At 34.4% G+C, this 22,252-nt stretch overlaps 1 protein-coding gene across 2 annotated transcripts in view; it reads right to left on the bottom strand.

Annotated features, from left to right (window-relative positions):
- The window catches only part of RFX3 (regulatory factor X3), a 329,303-nt gene that overhangs the window by 124,971 nt on the left and 182,080 nt on the right, over window positions 1-22,252 (bottom strand). For both annotated transcript variants that reach the window (XM_081282601.1, XM_081282602.1), the window contains exon 3: window positions 18,710-18,807. In XM_081282601.1, the coding sequence (XP_081138727.1) occupies window positions 18,710-18,807 (98 nt within the window). The remainder of the gene's footprint in view (window positions 1-18,709; window positions 18,808-22,252) is intronic.

Genomic DNA, 22,252 nt, shown 5'->3' with positions numbered 1-22,252 from the left:
CACTGTTTACTAGCACCTAACTATTCCCTCTTCTCACCCAGAATTCTCACCCATGCTGATGATGCCCTTGTGGTGAAAAAGAATAGTTGGATAAGGCAGAGCCAAGTGAAAAGATATTTACCACCACACAACTGAATATTAGAAGTTCAATAATCATGGAATTTCCACACCATTATAGGAGAAATATCCCAAGGGATTTAAATCACTCTATCTTTCCGGCATGCCCTTTTTATGTAATTATTTCTTGGTGAAAAAAGTAATACAAATGCATCACAGAGATATGTATAAACTCTATGTTACCCAATACTCAGTATAAAAATGTAACAGTAAAAAACAAACTACTTAATTTTCATACTTCCTTCTAGCTGGATGTGATTCATGAGCTAGAAAAATAACCAAAGAACAGCAGAAGGAAGTAAGTTGCTAAAGAGCATGTCCAATCTATAAACTATCACCATTACTCCAATATCAATCATGGAGGATAGGACTATGAAGAAAGTTTGGCTACTGCATAAACACAATTCAGGCTAAAGACTGGCAATTTCTAAAGAGTAAAAAAATTATGTCAAGAAATGAAGTGTCATGAATTGTCTGAACTTCGCTTGGACAAAAATACACTTGGAGACTTTAAAACACTGGGTTGAATAATAGAGGCAGACATGATTTCTTTAGTCACTGTTCTTTAAAGTTAAGAAAGCCAGCTTTAATCCATTTATTGGAATAATTTGAGTCTGAGCTGAAGTCATGCACAAGCATCTCCTAAAAGACTTTTCCATATCTAAGTGCTTTCAGCTCCTGAACAAAAACTGAAGAATTTATTTTTAAAAAGAAGCACCAACAGCAAAAGTAAGTAGTTCCTACTTAGGTAGTAGAAATAAGATTCTTTAATTCTGACACATCAGATCAGCATGTTTTTCACATTGTATATATTTAATACTCCTTCATATGAGTTATTGCTTGCACACTATTTCCCCTAGAAATCTCTAAAACATATGTTCAAGAAAATTACTCAATTTTTGGCATATCAAATTGAAAGCAGCTAACTATTTATGGACTATATATTCCTGAAATAGCTAAATCCTAAGCAATTTTGTGCACATTTAAAAGATGCTGCTGTGTTCATTTTGTTTTATTGATTTCCACAGACTGTCATGAAAATAATGTGTCATATTGTTTCTACAGTAGAAGAGAAATCTTTCCATTGTTTCTCAAATGTATCCAGTAATGAATGTGAACACACAGATATGTGATACTTGCTGACAGAAGCTTCTTCAACTCTAATATTATAAGGTTTTATGTAAATGTCAGAACTCTGATCCATTTACTTCAGTAAATTAGTGCTGCCTTCATCCCATCATGCTTTAGCATATACCTAGTCTAAGCATGACCCTGAATATTCTCTGCTTACTTATTTATTATAGCCAATCTTTCTGTTTCCTTGAGTTTCTACTGTCTTATCCACAAGTCCAGATACACAGTCTCTCTAAATCATGTGTTTTATGTTTTACCAAGGTTTTACATATCCTCCCAATAGGCTTGTCACTATAAAAATCAAGCAATGATATGAAAGTAATACATTAAGAAAATAAAACGGCTTGCAAATTTCATGCCATAAATTATATTACAAGGATAGAATATAGTAATGGTGATCATTATAATATTTTACATTAGTTGTGAATAATGTAATGTAATTTTCAGACTACACTGTATGCATTATTTTAACAAATATTTACTAACCGTTTGCTCTGGCACTTAGAATATAACGGTACCAAACAAACATGATCTCTATTATCATAAGGGCTATATAATATAAGGACTATGTGGGCAAAAATAAGAAAGGAAATAAGATAAGTATAAATGTTCTTAGGTAATATAAAAAGAAAAATAAAATATTAAAACAAATGGGAGGAGACACACTAAATAGTCAAAGAATGTTATCTCTGAAGGATAGATATTTAGGTTGAGACTAAAAGATGAAAAGGAGTCAGCCCTATAGAAAATAGGGGTAAAGAATATATCAGGTAGAGAGTACAAAAATTCTTACAACACAGGAAAAAGCCAAAACACAGAAAAGATGCTGATATTTAGGAAGAAATGATATAAGTCTATAACATTCTAGATTTTTTTGAAAAGGCTATTATAAAAAAGGAAGTTAAATAAGAAGGTAAAAACTAAACATGCAGGCAGAGTAAATAAACACTTTTTTTTAAAACTGTGATTCATGATCCAGTAGAGGGTCATTAAATAAATTTCAAAAGGTCACAATAGCATTTTTTTAAAAACAACAAAATAGAACAGACAGACTAGATTAAGACACCAGAGCATATTACACTTAGTGAGAATAAGAACTAACTTTAGGAACTTTAGTTTCTGTCAGAAACTAAAACCTCTGCCTTAAACAGTATACATGTTCATATGCACATGCATGTACCTGAGTATAAAATGTATGTGTGATTTCTTCACTGGTAGATTCAAAAGCTTAAACACAGTTGTTTTAGATAATCACAAGAAGTTTGGATTTAGTTGGGACAGGGTAGAGGGGCATTTGGATAGGTGAATTCAGAAGAATCTTCTAGCCAAAAAGAAACAACCTGAACAAAGACCTAAGGCCAAAGAATGAAGGGTTACACCAAGGGGAAAAAAAGGGCAGATAGGTAGAACGGGAAGGGAGGGGGCATGGGGTTATTAATGATGGTAGAATGTGATGAACATTATTATCCAAAGTATATATATATATATATGAAGACACGAATTGGTGTTAATATACTTTATATACAACTAGAGATATAAGATATTGTGCTCTATATGTGTAATAAGAATTGTAATGCATTCCACTGTCATATATAAATTTTTTAAATTAATTAAAGAAAAAGGAAAAAAAAAGGATTAGCCACTGTCTGAGGTCAAGATTCTAATAAACAAAGAGAAGGTCAGCTACTCTTTTCTCTTCATTATTTGATAACTTGCTAAATTACTTTCAGTGTTCAGTATGATGCATAAACTCTTGTCTAATTAAAGTTAAATATTGACCTCAAAATATCAAATAAATAAAAGTGAAACATGTTCCAGTTGAAGGGGACCCAGAAGACAGAGCAGAATCTGTTTTCTCTTCTTCGCATGATATACAGCCAGACCTAAGCCGTTCCTTTCATCCCAGGACTCCATAGCACACAGTCAGACAACCAATGGTTAAGTGATGTGTGTGTGTTTGTGTGTGTGTGTGTGTGTGTGTGTTTGTGTGTGTACTGTGTGCTGTGGGGAGAGAGAAAGAAGAGATTTCTCCAATAAAATAAAGCTGACATAGTCACTACCCACATAGGAAAATTCATTAATTCCAGGGAACTGTTAATACCTTAAATACTATTGAACAATTTAAAATTTTGTAATTTATGGTCAGAATGATCTATATCCTACATTGTTGCGTAGAATTCTAGTCCCTTTTTTTATCACTGTGCATTCACTGATTCATTATAACAGATACTTCTGTAAATTTTTATTACACCTCACTCCCTATGAACTCACTCCCTATGCTTCTATAATTCCTTACTTTGTAAATGTTGATGGGGAGACAAATCCCACTTATAACTATAACAGCCCAGATTACCAGATACCAGCCTTCCCAATCTTCTTTGCAAGTGGACCAGAGGAAATCAGCTTAAAGTTAAAATAATCAGATGAACTTGCCTTAAATCAAAGGCTAATACCAGCACAAAGCAACAGGAATGATGGTATGATGTAGGAGTCACACCCAATTTCCAATGGCAGTTAAGTTAAGAAAAAAAAAGACCAGTAACAGGGGTGGCAATGACCAGCGTGTTTGGGATGACAGCAGTGGCATGTTATCCATGCCATGGTGTCCTCTGTGGTGGGGTTTTGTCTGTGGTCTAGTTGCTGCCTAATATCGCTTGTGCCTGCCTTTTTTCCAGCCTGATTCTCTAGACTTCCTGGAAAACCTGAAAGCCACAGATATCTTCCAATAAATTATTTTTTTCCAAATAAATCAGAGATGGTTTCTGTTGCTTGGCACCAAAACCTCTGCCTTAAACAGTTTCCCATTATGAACTTTTTACATGGGCCATCAAAGCCATGTGTAGAAGTAACTACATCATATTGCATTCATGAGGTAGTTTCAAACTGGATCTTAAATTGACTGCTCCAAGTCAACTGAAGGCAAAAGACACACCAGAAAAGTGACGTGTCCATTTTTTTAAAAAATAGAAAAAGCAAAACAATGCTTTCAGAATTCAAGTGACTAACACTTAACTTCTTACTACCAAATAAATTAAAAAACAGATTAAATATAAAGTAGTAATTACTAGTAATATCATTAATAAATCACTTGCTTTCATTTAAATTCAAACATATTTATTTCTGCTAACTTTACCTTCTCTAACATTAAGTAAAAAATAAAAGCATTAATTATACTGTTGCCATGCCTACTGGAGAGCAATTCAAGAATGAATGCTAAAACTCATTAAATCTTCATGTACTTACTAATTAAGTTTTATTCTTCATATATAATATTTTCAATACTGTATATGTTGAAAACTTAGACTATTAGAATTATAGCTTCAAACTCATATCATCCTCTGATATTTATGCAAATACATCTGCACATTTACACTTTGCATTAAATTCTTTATTCCTATATGGTAGAGAGGGGTTTCTCATCAGAATCATCTGCTGGGCTTGTTTAAACACCAATAGCTGGGTTTCACTCCTGAAGTTCCTCATTCAGTAGAAGCAGACTGGGCCCCGAAAGTTAGCATTTCTAACAATTTCTTAGGTAGTGTCAGTGTTGTTTATCTGTGGAAACACTTTGAGAACCTCTGCACTGAAGGATACTAAAAATGTAAAGCCCAAATTTCACAAAAGTTACAGAGAAGAAAGGTTCTTCATAACTATTAACTCTTTTAGCCCATTTAAATTTTTTTAAAGTCAAACTCTATTGTTATAAAGGATGTTTTATAGTCTGTGGCAGCTGCCTACAATATTACAAAATTTCAATTGCTATAATGGCTTTTGAAGCATATTAAATGCATAGTTGTAATAAGTACATACATAGGTCACTTGCCCTGAGAACAGAGATCAGAGAAGTGAATGAGTGGCAATCAACTTTGGCAAAAATGAACTTGTAAAAGATTTAATCCACAGTCTTGATATAAATTTGTAAGAAAAAATGAGCAACTATATACATTTATTTATGTGTGTGTGTGTGTGTGTGTGTGTTTAAGTTCAAAGCATTCCACCTGAAAAAAAGAATGAAATAAACAGAAGGTGAAAATTCCACACACAAAAAAATGAATAAACAAAGCTTTGTGAATATCAATTCAGATTAATTAATTGTACCTTTTGTACTTAAAACTACCAATTAGCCTGCTCCTGTCAGGCCTGTCACTACATGCTATTTTTATCAATTATTTCAACAAATATAAATTGAGTACCTCTGATGTTCACTGTTCCATGTTTTACAGAGAATGGGAAGCAAACAAACATGTTCCTTGTACACATGACACATTCTGATGAGGGAAAGATAAATGATGGATAAATTAAAATAGTTGAGAGAATGACAAGTTGTGATCAGTTAAGAAAAATTTTAAAAGGTGGTCTTGGTTAGAGAATTGTAGGGAAACATCCATACCAATATGATTCTGGACCTTAGCCAAGAAATAAAAGATATTTGGACTGAGAGGGAGTCAATAAGGTAGGAAACAAACAAAAGAATGTAAGAGTCAGAGAAGCCAAAAATGAAACAAACAATAAACCATTAATTCAAGGACAGTGTGGTTGATTGACTGGTTGACTGCTAGAGATCAAATACAGTTAGTATAGAACATCTTTTAGATTTAACAACTGAAAGCCATCCACGACCTTGATAAGACCAGTTTCTGTGCAATCCACAGAAGAAAATCAATTTGGAAGCAGCTAAAGAATATTCAATCAATCATGAAAGACTTTAAGACGGAAGCAGCTAAGGCACGCCTGTATGTTGTTGAAGCCAAGAAGGGTACTAAGTCCAGGCCACACCCAAATTAGGTGCAAAATTACACTGAAAGCATCTAGGACCTTCTATCAGAGTCAAGATTATTTAGGGTGGGTGCTAGAAAGCTCAACCTTGTGACAGCCTTAGATTTTATAAAGTGGGGGAATTTAGTCTCTTTTTAAGGATTACAACATAAAACTGTGATTCCCAACCTTTTGATATTCATACTTCCAACAAAAATCTTTTAATCTTGCTTCAAATATTGTTCCAGCAGAGATTTTTGCCAAGCCTTAGGTTCATGTGGAGTTTCATAAAAATAAGTGTATCACATTGAAACCTGTGGCTACAGGTGTGTAATCCCCTAGCCTTCCCTCTCCACACATCAGGGAAACCTTAAGGGCCCCTCCCAGCTCTCCCTTAAGGGCCCCTCCTAGCTCTCCCGTGAGTGCGACAGCCAGCCCGAGAAAATCAGAGGTGGCGCGGGACCCGCAGCCAGAACTACCGCACCCACCAGGGCTGACTGCTGAGGTCTCTTTCACCAGCTACCGGGGGAGTGGCTACCGGAGGGCAAGTAAAATTCGCTGAGGATTCTCAGCCCCAAGCTCTACAAACTTAGGGTCTGAGGGAATGGCAAACTGGAAGAGTGTGCCCAGTCGTTCATGAAAACAGGGCTCCCGGGAACAGCAGACCTGGCGTGTAGCCAGTATTGTGATGAGCGGCACCCGTGAGAGGGGCCTGGCTAGAGGAAAAGTGGGAAGTGACTAGACACAAGAGGAGGCCCTAGACACTCAGGATTGGAGACTCGCCCAGTCTGGGAGAAGCTGCTGCACAGTGATAGGTTCCCGCGTACTAACAGGAGAAACTTGACCTGGTGGGCACAGCGCCACCTACTGGAAGAGACGTTAATCAAACTCTAAGACTGCATTTATTAGTTTTTTTTTCTTTTTTTCTTTTCTCTTTTTTTTGATTTGGGTTTTTCTTTCATTTTCATTTTTGTTTCTTGTTTTTTAAATTTTTTTTACAATTTTTTTAAAATTTTTTCTTCTAATTTTAGTTTTTTTTATTATTTTTTTTTAATTTTTTTCTTTTTTAATATCCTATTTTTTTCTTCTTTTGTCTTTTCATTTTTCTTAGCCCCCCTTCCTTGAATTCTACCTGCTTACTCTCATTCTCTTTAGTGCCTTCTTCCCCTCCCTTCTAATACCTTTCCTCCCAAATATCAAATAAATTTATAGGAGTAAACAGTAACTCAGCAGTCAAACAGAACAAGAAGTAACATGAGCAGCTTCAAAAAGCAAGGGAGAAAAGGAGTACAAACAATGCAGGACAGCCTAAATATTCAGGAGGACCTAGAGTCATCAGAAAAATGGTCATATAAAGAACTCAAGGAACACCTTAGACAGATGGAATGGAACCTTAAAGAGGATACAAGACAGCAAATTCAAGCAGCGAAAGAACACATTGAGAATGAATTACATAAACAGATAAAAGAAGAAGTTAAGCATCTTTATCAGGAGATAGAGATTATAAAAAATAATCAAACAATAATTCTAGAAATGAAGGAAACGATAAACCAAATTAAAAACTCAATTGACAGTATCACTAACAGAGTGGAGCAAGTAGAAGCCAGAACGTCAGATAACGAAGACAAAATATATCAACTTGAAAAGAGTCTAGCCAACTCAGAAAGGCTGGTAAAAAATCACGAGAAAAACATCCAAGAGTTATGGGATAACATAAAAAAACCAAACTTACAAGTCATGGGGATAGAAGAAGGTACAGAGATTCATACCAAGGGAATGAGTAACCTGCTGAATGAAATAATTACAGAAAACTTTCCAGAAATAAAAAAGGAAACAGATATACAAATTATAGATGCATACAAGACACCAAGCACACAAAATCACAGTAGACCAACGCCAAGACACATTGTTATGAAGCTATCCAATATACAGAACAAAGAGAAAATATTAAAAGCTACAAGAGAAAGGAGACAGATCACATTCAGGGGTAAACCAATAAGGTCAACAACGGATTTTTCATCACAGACACTGAAAGCAAGAAGGTCATGGAACAATGTATTTCAAACACTGAAAGACAGTGGATGCCAACCAAGAATTCTGTATCCAGCAAAATTAAGCTTCAGGTATGACAACGAAATAAAAATCTTTCATGATAAACAAAAGTTAAAAGAATTTGCAGCCAGAAAACCAGCATTGCAAAGCATTTTGAGCAAAACACTACACGAGGAAGAAATGAAAAACAATAACCAAAACCATCAGTGGGAAGTGCCTCGGTAAAGACAGAGGGCGAGGGGAAAGATAATCATGGAGAAACAAACTAAATTTTTTAAAAAAAGGATAAACAATCAAACATGGATGGAAGTACAAACCATATATCAATAGTAACTCTGAATGTTAATGGCTTAAACTCTCCAATAAAGCGACATAGGCTGGTATCATGGATTAAAAAAGCAAATCCAACAATATGCTGCCTCCAGGAGACACATCTGATTGGAAAAGACATACACAGGCTGAAGGTGAAAGGATGCGAAAAAATATACCATGCACACGGTCCTCGTAAGCAAGCAGGGGTGGCCATCCTCATATCGAATAAAATCGAATTCAAGACTAAGTTAATCAAAAGGGATAAAGAAGGTCATTATATACTGTTAAAAGGAACCATTCACCAACAAGACATAACAATTATCAATATTTATGCACCAAATAATGGTGCTGCGACATTCATAAAACAAATTCTCCTCAAGTTCAAGAATCAAATAGACCACAACACAATAATTGTGGGTGACTTCAACACACCTCTCTCACCATTGGACAGATCCTCCAAACAAAAGTTGAATAAAGAAACTATAGAACTCAATATCACAATCAATAACCTAGACTTAACTGACATATATAGAATATATCAACCATCATCAAATGGATAAACTTTTTTCTCAGCAGCACATGGATCCTTCTCAAAAATAGACCATATATTATGCCATAGGGCAACCCTCAGTAAATATAAAGGGGTGGAGATAATACCATGCATTATATCTGTTCATAATGGAATGAAACTGGAAATCAATGATAAAAGAAGGAAGGAAAAATCCTACATCACATGGAAAATGAACAATATGTTACTGAATGATCAATGGGTTACAGAAGACATAAAGGAGGAAATCAAGAAATTCTTAGAGATAAATGAAAATACAGACACAACATATCGGAATCTATGGGATACAATGAAAGCAGTTTTAAGAGGAAAATTCATCGCCTGGTAGTCATTCCTCAAAAACAGAAATAACCAACAAATAAATGAGCTCACACTTCATCTCAAAGCCCTAGAAAAGGAAGAGCAAAACAACAGCAAATGTAGCAGAAGGCAAGAAATAATTAAAATCAGAGCGGAAATAAATGAAATTGAAACAAAAGAAACTATTGAAAAAATTAACAAAACTAAAAGTTGGTTCTTCGAAAAAATAAATAAGATTGACAGACCTTTAGCCATGCTAATGAAGAGAAGAAGAGAGAGAACTCAAATTACTAACATACTGGATGAAAAAGGTAATATCACAACAGATGCTACAGAAATACAGAAGACAATTAGAAATTATTTTGAAAACCTATATTCCAATGAAATAGAAGATAGTGATTTGCCCAGACGGAGTCAGGAGGATACACACAATTTGAACATACCAATATCAATGGATGAAATTGAAGAAGCCATCAAAAGACTACCAACCAAGAAAAGCCCAGGACCGGATGGGTATACAGCGCAGTTTTACAAAACCTTTAAAGAAGAATTAATACCAATACTTTTCAAGTTATTGCAGGAAATAGAAAAAGAGGGAGCTCTTCCAAATTCATTCTATGAGGCCAACATCACCCTGATTCCGAAACCAGACAAAGACACCTCAAAGAAAGAAAACTACAGACCAATATCTCTAATGAACCTAGATGCAAAAATCCTCAATAAAATTCTGGCGAATCGAATACAAAAACACATCAAAAAAATTGTGCACCATGATCAAGCAGGATTTATCCCTGGGATGCAAGGATGGTTCAACATACGGAAATCAATAAATGTTATTCACCACATCAATACACTTAAAGATAAGAACCATATGATCATCTTGATAGATGAAGAGAAAGCATTCGACAAAGTACAGCATCCCTTCATGTTCAAAACATTAGAAAAACTAGGGATAACAGGAACTTACCTTGACATTGTAAAAGCTATCTATGCTAAGCCTCAGGCTAGCATCATTCTGAATGGAAAAAAGTTGAAGGCATTCCCGCTAAAATCCGGAACAAGACAGGGATGCCCTCTATCACCACTTCTATTCAATATAGTTCTCGAAACACTGGCCAGAGCAATTAGACAGACAAAAGAAATTAAAGGCATAAAAATTGGAAAAGAAGAACTTAAATTATCACTATTTGCAGATGACATGATTCTATACCTAGAAGACCCAAAAGGGTCTACAAAGAAACTACTAGAACTAATAAATGAATTCAGCAAAGTGGCAGGATATAAAATCAACACGCATAAATCAAAGGCATTTCTGTATATCAGCGACAAAACTTCTGAAACAGAAATGAGGAAAAACACTCCATTCACAATATCCTCAAAAAAAATAAAATACTTGGGAATCAACCTAACAAAAGAGGTGAAAGATTTATACAATGAAAACTACAGAACCCTAAAGAGAGAAGTAGAAGAAGATCTTAGAAGATGGAAAAATATACCCTGTTCATGGATAGGCAGAAATAACATCATCAAAATGGCGATACTACCAAAAGTTCTCTATAGGTTTAATGCAATGCCAATCAAAATCGCAATGGCATTTCTTGTAGAAATAGATAAAGCAATCATGAAATTCATATGGAAAAATAAAAGACCCAGAATAGCAAAAGCAATTCTAAGCAGGAAGTGTGAATCAGGCGGTATAGCGATACCAGATTTCAAACTATATTACAGAGCAATAGTGAGAAAAACAGCATGGTACTGGTACCAAAACAGGCGGGTGGACCAATGGTATAGAATAGAGGACACAGAGACTAATCCACAAAGTTACAACTATCTTATATTTGATAAAGGGGCTAAAAGCATGCAATGGAGGAAGGATAGCATCTTCAACAAATGGTGTTGGGAAAACTGGAAATCCATATGCAACAAAATGAAACTGAATCCCTTTCTCTCGCCATGCACAAAAGTTAACTCAAGATGGATCAAGGAGCTTGATATCAAATCAGAGACTCTGCGTCTGATAGAAGAAAAAGTTGGCTCCGATCTACATATTGTGGGGTCGGGCTCCAAATTCCTTAATAGGACACCCATAGCACAAGAGTTAATAACAAGAATCAACAAATGCGACTTAATTAAACTTAAAAGTTTTTTCTCAGCAAGAGAAACAATAAGAGAGGTAAATAGGGAGCCTACAACCTGGGAACAAATTTTTACTCCTCACACTTCAGATAGAGCCCTAATATCCAGAGTATACAAAGAACTCAAAAAATTAGACAATAAGATAACAATTAACCCAATCAACAAATGGGCCAAGGACCTGAACAGACACTTCTCAGAGGAGGACATACAATCAATCAACAAGTACATGAAAAAATGCTCACCATCTCTAGCAGTCAGAGAAATGCAAATCAAAACCACCCTAAGATACCATCTCACTCCAGTAAGATTGGCAGCCACTATGAAGTCAAACAACAACAAGTGCTGGCGAGGATGTGGAGAAAAGGGTACACTTGTACATTGCTGGTGGGACTGCAAATTGGTGCGGCCAATTTGGAAAGCAGTTTGGAGATTCCTGGGAAAGATGGGAATGGAACCACCATTTGACCCAGCTATTGCCCTTCTCGGACTATTCCCTGAAGACCTTAAAAGAACATGCTACAGGGATACTGCCTCATCAATGTTCATAGCAGCACAATTCACAATAGCTAGACTGTGGAACCAACCCAGATGCCCTTCAATAGATGAATGGATAAAAAAAATGTGGCATCTATACACAATGGAGTACTATGCAGCAATAAAAAATGACAAAATCATAGAATTTGCAGGGAAATGGATGGCACTAGAGCAGATTATGCTTAGTGAAGCTAGCCAATCCCTAAAAAACAAATACCAAATGTCTTCTTTGATATAATGAGAGCAACTAAGAACAGAGCAGGGAGGAAGAGTAGGAAGAAAAGAGTAACATTAAACAGAGACATGAGATGGGAGGGAAAGGGAGAGAAAAGGGAAATTGCATGGAAATGAAGGGAGACCCTCATTGCTATACAAAATTACATATAAGAGGTTGTGAGGGGAATGGGAAAATAAACAAGGAGAGAAATGAATTACAGTAGATGGGGTAGAGAGAGAAGATGGGAGGGGAGGGGAGGGGGGATAGTAGGGGATAGGAAAGGTAGCAGAATACAACAATTACTAATAGGGCATTATGTAAAATTGTGGATGTGTAACTGACGTGATTCTGCAATCTGCATTTGGGGTAAAATTGGGGGTTCATAACCCACTTGAATCTAATGTATGACATATGATATGTCAAGAGCTTTGTAATGTTGTGAACAACCAATAAAAAAAAATAAGTGTATCAAAAATGAATACTTTTTTAAACAATAAAAATTACCCCACTTCCCAACCCCTCATTACTTCTTCCCTTTCCTAAACCTGGCCTGGTTATAAAATAATGCTATTAACTATCACTCCCAATTTTACAGGTTAAGAAATCTGGGGAAAAATATGTTATTTGCCTGAGGTTACACTAGTAGTCATGAGAGAAATGATACTTGAATACAAGTTTCTGAAGTCCATTTTAAGAAAATAAATACCACACTTCTGTTCTAAACATAAAAGAATCATATCAGGATCTCTTTCATCTGCTCCTTTCTCAATAAAAAGAAGAGAAAGTAGGTGAAAATTTAAGTATCTAAATTCTTTCATGTTTTATCATGCAGAACTATTCTGGGTGTCAATCAACTGAATGTGAAAATTCACAGTGCAAATTTCCCTTAGAAATTTGAACAACATTTGGTTCTATTAGTGAATAAAAATAAAATGGCAAACAGATAAGGCAGTCAAATAATTATTCCCTTGAAAAGCTATTTAACTAAAACATCTGATGTTGGAAAATTATTAAATAAGGACTTTTTTACACATTTTAAGACAATCCAAAGAACAATTTATTTTATTTATTTACTTTGTGGTTTTAGAGATGGAACCCAGAATCTTGTGCAGGCTAGTCAAGTGATCTTCCACTTAGCTACATCCCTAACCCAAAGAATACTTTATTTTAACAAAATTAATTTAGCTATAAAAATATACATATACAATGGGATTTTTAAAGAAACATGAAAAGAGATTGATAACAACAGATCCTTTAGTCTTTATAATTAGCCACTTAAAAATTCAGAATTTTAATTATTATTTATCCACATCAGATAAAATAATATTATATTACACATAATATTTACTAAAAGTATTTTTAGCTGACCAATCCTTGTACCACTAAGTCCAAAGTAACTTAGAATCAAAAGACCAGTATTTGCAATCGATGGAAAGGATCATGTTTTGAAGGTCAGAAAAGACAAATTCTGAAGGTGAGATTATATTTCACCTCTCTGGGGCTCAGCTTACTCATCTGTAGAGTGGAAGAACTAGAATAAATGATTTCCACAACTATGTCAATTCTAAGATATTTGAATGTCTTCCATCTTTGGAGTGATGGGAATATTTATGTGATCGTTAAAATAGGTCTTTCCCTAACTACATGCTCTTCTCTACTGAAGGACAGTGCTGTCTCCAAGAGGGCTCCCTATGTAACCAGCCATATGCCTACTGGATTCTAAATGGCATTGGATTCACAATCCACTTCTCTTATACCTATCAGAATGTATATTAGTAGAAGCACCAGTGAAGAAAGCATCCTCTCTATCTCAACTGCAGAAATTCCATACAACCACTTCTTCTAAACAGAGAGCATTTGAAATATTATAAAATAGTGCAACTTTTTCTGCAAATACTGAAACTTACTATTTTGCTTAAAGAGGGTAAAAAGAGCTTGAAGAGGCAGGATACCTTCTGAAAATGTGCTAACTACATGATTTTCAAAGGATGACTCTATAAAATTAGAGTCCAGTTCACAATTCTTACAGATTCTGAATAAGCTACCAATGTCAATAATTAGTGTACCATCTCCCATGGCATGAGGGATATTATAGATACTATTCAGATAAAAAGTTCATATTTTCGAATACTGGGTTTCTTTTCTATAGGACTTCTCAGAGCTTTTTAAAGTCTAACAGGAATTTGAGGGTCCTCAAGAGGAAGGTAGTCTCAGTGTGGCACTGCTTCTCTAACCACAGACTCTTTTATGGGAATAAAATTCTGTGATCATGGTTTGGGAAATTTTGTACTAGAATTGATGACAAATCTATAATCTCAAGGGAAGACTGTGAGAAGGCTGGCCAATCCTTATTACAACAGATACTTTACATTGTAAATGTAAAGTATCTGTTGTAATAAGTTTTATACTTTACATTGATCGTCTCTAAATAGTAGACAAGCTTCAGAGAGTGGCTAATACAGAAAAATTCTTATGAAATAAAGATTTCTTAATTTGGCCACGATACTGCATGATATCATTATTTCCACTTTTGACTAGCACAATGTAGGAATGAGTAGGGGAAGTATGAGTCAATAAATGGCATGGGGGAAAGAAGAAAAATTATTTTATTTAAAACTGATTTCTTAACTACACTATGAGATTTTAATTGAAATAGACTCTATGTGTGTGATATTCCTTGGCAGGTTTAACCATAACATTCTTTGTATGCAATAAGAGATTATAGATGATAATTATTTGTAGAAATTTAGATGACCATAATTTAGACTTTGGAAAAAATCTCCTGGGAAAAACTATTGCACGGAAATAAACAAAGGATAAAATAAACAGGAGCAAAAGGGAATTAAGTAACCTTCTCCCTTGAGTAAAAAGCTATGCAACTCTAACACCTAGCACTGTGAAGCAGTCTGAATTGTTCAACTGAAATATATGCTCACTCGAACTCATACTGTTAAGCCTGTTACACTGGCAGCAATTGTCAATATTCACTGTGAGAACCAGGTAAACACTGTAGTATCATCAAATTATAATGACTACATATTCTCACAAGCAATGACACATATCTGTGAGGGCTGTCATCACCTCTTGAGAGAGACCCCATGCATTATGGCTACACAATGTGAGAATGCTGGTGACAAGAGCATCAGTGAACCAGTACTGACTAAGCATGAACAGGTTGTATACTGGATGCTTGAAAGTTCATGATAAAGATCAGAGTCTCTATCTTATGGGAGTATCATTAGCAAACAGTGTTTATTATCACATAGAAATGGGACTCTGTGATCCCAGTCAGGGTTTAAATACTAGCTGTCTATAAATTCAATGGTATAGAATAGAAGAACATGGCACTATTCTTTACTAATATACATAGAAGTGCATCAAATAAAAAAAAAGATTACAAAGAGTCTAAAATGAGCATTAGAGATAAAAATTTCGTAGTCAAATGGCAGCACTACGAAATTACAGAAAATTGGAACAGTTTAATCTGAAAAAAAGAAGAAATTGTTATGGCAATATGTAAATCAGTGGATGTGTAACCGATGTGATTCTGCAATCTGTATACAGGGTAAAAATGGGAGTTCATAACCCACTTGAATCAAAGTGTGAAATATGATATGTCAAGAACTATGTAATGATTTGAACAACCAACAATAAAAATTAAAAAAAAAAAGAAATGAAAAAAAAAAACAAAGAAGAAATTGTGTTTGGTCATGTTTGAGAAAAAAATATTCATAGTCTTCTAGTCACTAAAATTTTGAATATAACTAATGCCAGCACAATGATATTTCCTTATTAAGTATAAAAGCAATTCTACTGCACCTCTATTCAAAATTTATAATTCATAGTAATAAAAGATTGAAAAAGATGCATCTTCTCCTTCTTGACTAAGAGTACAGATTTGTGACATAATTGCTGCAGCTGAGTTTGCAATGTGGGCCCACAAAGACCAGATCAAATCTAATTGGACTTTGTGACAAATGAACTCATGACCTAGACCCTCATTAGTCATGATCTAACCAACCAAACTAGTGGACCATAGAAAATACATGCTGGCACTAGATATTTTGGTTCCTATAATTTTAAAGTACCAAGTTTAGAGATGCTGTTTTTCTAAGGTTTTGTGAATGAATAAATTCATTCAACTCACATTTACCTATCATATGGAGAATTCTAAGGTCAGTGGTAGGGTAGCTTTAAAAAACACAAGACAATATTCAGAATTTATAATCACAAGGAGAACAGAAAATGTAAACAAATAACTAAAATACAAAACTGAACAGCAGTAATTAATGTCTATTGAGTGCTTACTATTTCTCAGATGGTACATAAAACACTTTTCAAAAGCTAATTATCTCCATTTTGCATATAAAAAGGGGAAGCACAAAGTCATGAATTCATGAGTGGTAGAGTTAATCTTTCCACCCTGCTTTGGACCAGTACAAAATGAAGAAAGACAGTGACAGATAGTGCCCTTTTCCCTTGCCACCTTTTACCATACAGAAGTGAAATCTATAAACTTTTATTCTCAGATTTCCCTATAATCATTACTATATGTCATAAACAAGGAAAAATGGCAATTGACAAAGGAGTGGCCTCTAGTAGTGTTCAGAAAGCCATTTATTTCCTCTGATAAAATTACAACTGGCAGGCATTTCTTTTATTTGGTATGAACATCAACAGTAGTTTGGGGTTATAATAGAAATTCCAAAACCATACTCCAAAAGGCCCTAGACTTACATCACCTATAGGTAAGAATATTCAGTGTGTCTAATATATGCCAAGAGTTACTGATTTCACCAGAATAACAGAAATTTATCAACTTTTTCTTAAGCTTCAACTACCTAAGTAAATGTAAATTGAACAACAAAATAAAAAGTTCCAATTCAGAGAGAGTTCTTCCTGGTACATGAAACATAAAAAAGCAATCATCACAGTGTAATGCTGGAGGTCAAATCACTGTATAGTACTGTCCTTTATAGTGGAATGATAAGCTTATTGCAGAGGAGAGTGAAGGTCCATGCCACAAAAGTGGGAGTAGTGGGAGTCTGTAAAAATCACACCTCAGGGGTAAGAGGGGCTGGAAAGAACGAAGAATTAATAGAATACTATTTCATCAGAAGAAAAAAAAATCTCTAAAAACAAGGACGAATGAAAGCAGAGTACTGGGGAAAATGCACAAAGTTGACTATATTAGGGACAGGTAGACAGTGAAGACAGGAGTAGTGGCTTTCTGAACACTACTACTCAGTTACCAAAAGTAGTAAGAAACAAAATATAGGTCAAAGAAATGCTTTGTTTCTGTTATATATCATTTATTATGTACCCAGGCTCTGTGTTAAGCACATTAAATATATTTCTTCAAATTCTCAAAATAACTCAATAAGAGAAAACTATCTTCCCACTTCCATGAAATGAATAATAGAGGGGCTGGGGATGTGGCTCAAGTGGTAGCGCGCTCGCCTGGCATGCGTGCGGCCCGGGTTTGATCCTCAGCACCACATACCAACAAAGATGTTGTGTCCGCCGAGAACTAAAAAATAAATATTAAAAAAAAATTCTCTCTCTCTCTCCTCTCTCTCACTCTCTCTTAAAAAAAAAAAAAGAAAGAAATGAATAATAGAAAGGTTAGAACATTTAAGTACATTGTCCACAATAATAAAACTAATACTAGCTATATGAAGATTCTATGCTTAGTTATAATAATATACAGCAACAATTGACCTCTTCATGTCAGGCATAGAGCTTACAGGTTAACATCAGGGAAATCAATGAAATCACTCAAGGAAAGAGTAGATCAGTAAGAATAAAGAAAGCAGAGTTATCATCCTGGCATATACCAAGTCTGAAGGGAAGGGAGCAGAAAAGTCAGTGAAAGATTGAATTCATTTTCAGGTAAATCCAGAAAGCCAAAAGTTGTAATCAAAACTCAAGTTGAAGACCATCATGATGACTTTTAATAACTTTTAGCCCCTTTATTTATAGAAACATTCTGACTCTTAATCCAAAGTAGTGGAAAATCTAATGAATTTGCAAATTTGCATTATTGTTAATGCAAAGGAGATAAGTTAGTGGGCAGACACAGACAGGAAAATAAAATTTACTGAGTAACAGGCAGCTTTATATAGAATATCTAACTTAGTAAATGTACAAAGACTCACAAAACTTCTAATGCTAGTTTCATACTAATTTACAGGTAGATACATACCCACAGAAACTCAACTTATATATAAAACAAAAATCATAGATTTCATAAAGTATTATTAAAATATATAAATTATTAACAAGAGGTATAAGTTTTTCTCAACCTAGGGAAAACCATTAAAGGGCATAAAAAATTCAATAATTTCTAAAAATTCAATAATTAAAATATTCTACTAGGGTTAAGTGAGAAGAAAATTAACACATATACTTAATAAACAGATGAAAGCTCTAAACATCAGTTTAATTTCAATAACTTTGTTCTAGTAAAAAAAAAAAATAACTGTGAAAACAAGGAAACAATTTGGAAAGAGTGGGATGTGTTAGAAAGTAAACTATTTCTCTCTGAGTGAGGAAATTACAAAGACGCCCACATACAAACTTACATTGCCCCATTGGTATAGACTGTGTCACTTCCTTCCACATACTGCACCTGAGCTGGATAGACATGTTGTACCTGCTGCACAGTCTGTACCTGCTGTACCTGCAAAACAAATATTGGGATGTGGTGAGAAGCAGACATGATAGAAAGAACACACAGCAGGGTCAGGGATGTAGCTCAGTGGTAGAGCACTTGTACAGCATGCTCAAGGCCCTGGGTTGATCCCTAGTACTCAGGTAGCGGGTGGGGGGAACACCAAAAAACAAGAGAGAATATATAGCTTTAGATTTACCTCAATAGTTTCTCTAGAGTGTAGATCAACCTGTGAATGCTAACTTCAAGATAAGCCTGTGTTGGGTGAAAATCAAATAGAGCATCAATGCTAAATAAATTGTGCAATTTTCTTGCAGGTATATATGGAATACACACTTCAGGCTTTCAGGTTTAAAATTCGGAAAGTTCCTATGTTGATGATTTATTCATGAAATGCCTTCCATTTTAGTTTTGAAAATAAAAGTAACTTAGTTTTTAATTAAAAACAAGTAATCACAGAAATTTTAAGCACTCAAACATGAAAAATACTTCAGTAAATCCTATATACTCATATTCTAAGGTAAATACCCACCACCATCAACAGTCTTCTCCTTTTAAACCCTCAGAGGATTATCTAAAAGCAATCCCAAATAATACATGATTTCACTGGTAAATATTCAAACTTGTTAGTCAATAACATCACATATTAAAAATTAACACTTAATATCATCGAAAATTTAGTCATTTTTCAAATTTCCCTAATTATTTCAATGGCTCTGCAGTGTTGATTTCTTCAATTCAGAATCCAAACTAGGTATACATATTGCATTTGGTTGATACTTTGTTTCTATTTTTGGATCTAACAATTTTTCATTCTTTTTATTTCCTGACTATTACCACTTAAAGAAAATGTATCATCTACCTAAATTTATGGCATTCCAGATTTAGCTAATAGCAGTCCTAAAGTGCCATTTCGTATGTTCCTCACATTTCCTATATATCATATAAACTGGTAGTTAAAGTCTATCGTGTTGAACAGTTCCATTTTTTTAAAAAGTACACTTCCTATTGTATCATATCAGTTGGCATATACCTGGATGTCTTTCTGTCCTTAAGTTTGATTGATGGGGTTGTGTTTTGTTAGCTGGATTGGTGTATAATAAGGCTCCCTATCATGTTTTACCTGAAGACATTAATCCCCAAGGTATTACAATTAATAAAAATTTTAAACTTGTGGTAGTACAATTCAGCTATTCTTTCTTCATTTACAACAGACTTTTTCAAACAAGAAATTTCTCTCATTAATTACTTATTTTGAAATAAGGCTCTTGCAGGAAGAATAAGACAAAGCAATATCCTACTATTTTTATTTTAAAACAATGATGAAATCTTCCAGCCCTTCAAAGGTGACTAATGCAATATTTTGCTTATATTGTTTTGTTTTTGCCCTTATGATTTGCAGCTTTTGACCATATTTTATGTTTTCATCCCTAACAAGTCTGTTTTTCTTGTTAAAATTCTCCCATCTCTGGCCAATGATAGCCTCTTCAAACTGGTTCCTAAGAAATGACCACAATATCTTTCTTAACACTGCTGCTTTCTGTTATGAAATGATATCCCAGCCTTCTGTCTTATATATTCTACCCCAGAACTAGAGTCATATATTTCTTCAAAAAGACTGGCATATCTTAGTGGAAAACTGTATTTAAAGACTGGACCTATGATTGGTGACCACAAGGGTGCTTTGCATATTTCTACCTCTTTTCACTGGACTGAACTAGAAGATGCAAATATTTTTGGAAAAGAAAAAATATATATCACATTCTACTGATTTTTTTCAATTTAATTACATGTATATATAAATTTAACAGACTGTGACATAATATGTGCACATATTTGCTTTATGCTAAAAATTTTGCTTCATGGAGATTTTAACATGACCACTTATTTACTTTACTATGAAATCTGACATAGCTTTAAAATAAAAATACAAATATTACTAAAATACCAAATACTGTAACTTTGTTCCCTTTTTTTCCCCTTAACGTGTGATTCAAGGGTTATATAACAATGTTTTGGCTTCTATCTGAAAAGTCCACTAAAGTTTCATGTATTGAAGGCTTGATCCCTAATGCAGCGAAGTTCAGAAGTGGAACTCCTAGGAAATAATTCTATCATGAGGGATCTGACCTCATCAGTTGATTAATCCATTGAGGTATTCATAATCTGATGGCATTATTGGGAGGTAGTGGAAACTGTAGAAAGTAGGATCTAGTTGGAGGAAGTGGGTCACTGGGGGCATTTCCTAGAAGAGCATAATTTGTTCTGGCCCCTTCTTCCCTACATCTGTCTCCCTCCCTCCACCCCTTTTCTGTCTCCTTCCTTCCCTCCCTCCCAACTTCCTACCTTCCCAGCTGCCATGAGATGAACAGTTTTACTCCACTAAATGTTTTTGCATGGAAGCCAGCCAGTAATAACCTGAAACTTCTGAAACCATGAACCAAAATAAGTCTTTCGTTCTTTAATTTGTTTTTCTCAGGTATTTTGTCTCAGCAATGAAAAGGTGAGACATGGTGTATCCCTATGCTGTAGAATGTTTGGAACTAAGTCAACAACTTGCTATACAGTTAAATTTATTTGTTTAGCTTTCTTTTTATTTTTAGGATTTCCTGTATTTAGTTTTAATCCTATTTATCATTATGGGAAGTAGTTACATGTTTTCAAAATAAAAATTATAAAACAGGATCATATTTGGGTAAACAATCTTACTTCCAATCGTAAGTCTATCATACTTACTTACTCCTTCTCCCTACAGGTAACCATTTTAATTAATTTGTGGTTTATCCTTTTCATTGCTTTTCTTTTCCTTTATGTCCTTTTGGAAAATAAGCAAATATGTATGAATTTATGCATAAGTACCCATTTATGGATACATCTACACACATGTGCACATGCTCACATACACACATACATATGTATGCATACACCTTATTGTATCACAAAAAGTAGCATACTATATACACATGATTGTGAACCTTGCTTTTTCCTTAATTACAAGAATAAACCTGGAGATCATTACATGATAGTATATTGTGCCATAAAACAATATATTAATGCATTTCTTTTACCTACCTAGTTGTTAATTTGCCTGGCTACAAAATTCAGAAGTAATAAAAAATATATTCATGAAAAAATTTTTAAATTGTTTGTATGAAGACATATATATATATATATATATATATATATAAATTATATATATGTGCATTTATGTACACACTAAGCAAAACTAAAAACAAATGTACATGTGGAATTTCACAAGAAAATGACTAATAGTTCCTGTTTCTATACTCTGCATATGAGAAAAAAAATTGACCCTTGATTTTCTAAGTCTGGCTTATTTCAGTCAGCATATTGCTCTCTAGTTCCATCCATTCAGCAGCAAATGACATAATTTCATTCTTTTTTATGGTTGAGTAAAGCTCCACTGTGTCTATACACCACATTTTCTTTATCC

The sequence above is a fragment of the Spermophilus citellus genome (assembly GCF_964194105.1).
Source record: "Spermophilus citellus genome assembly, chromosome: 2".
NCBI classification, from domain to species: domain Eukaryota; kingdom Metazoa; phylum Chordata; class Mammalia; order Rodentia; family Sciuridae; genus Spermophilus; species Spermophilus citellus.
Note: the sequence above shows the minus strand (reverse complement) of the source record. Positions and strands in the feature narration are given on the sequence as shown.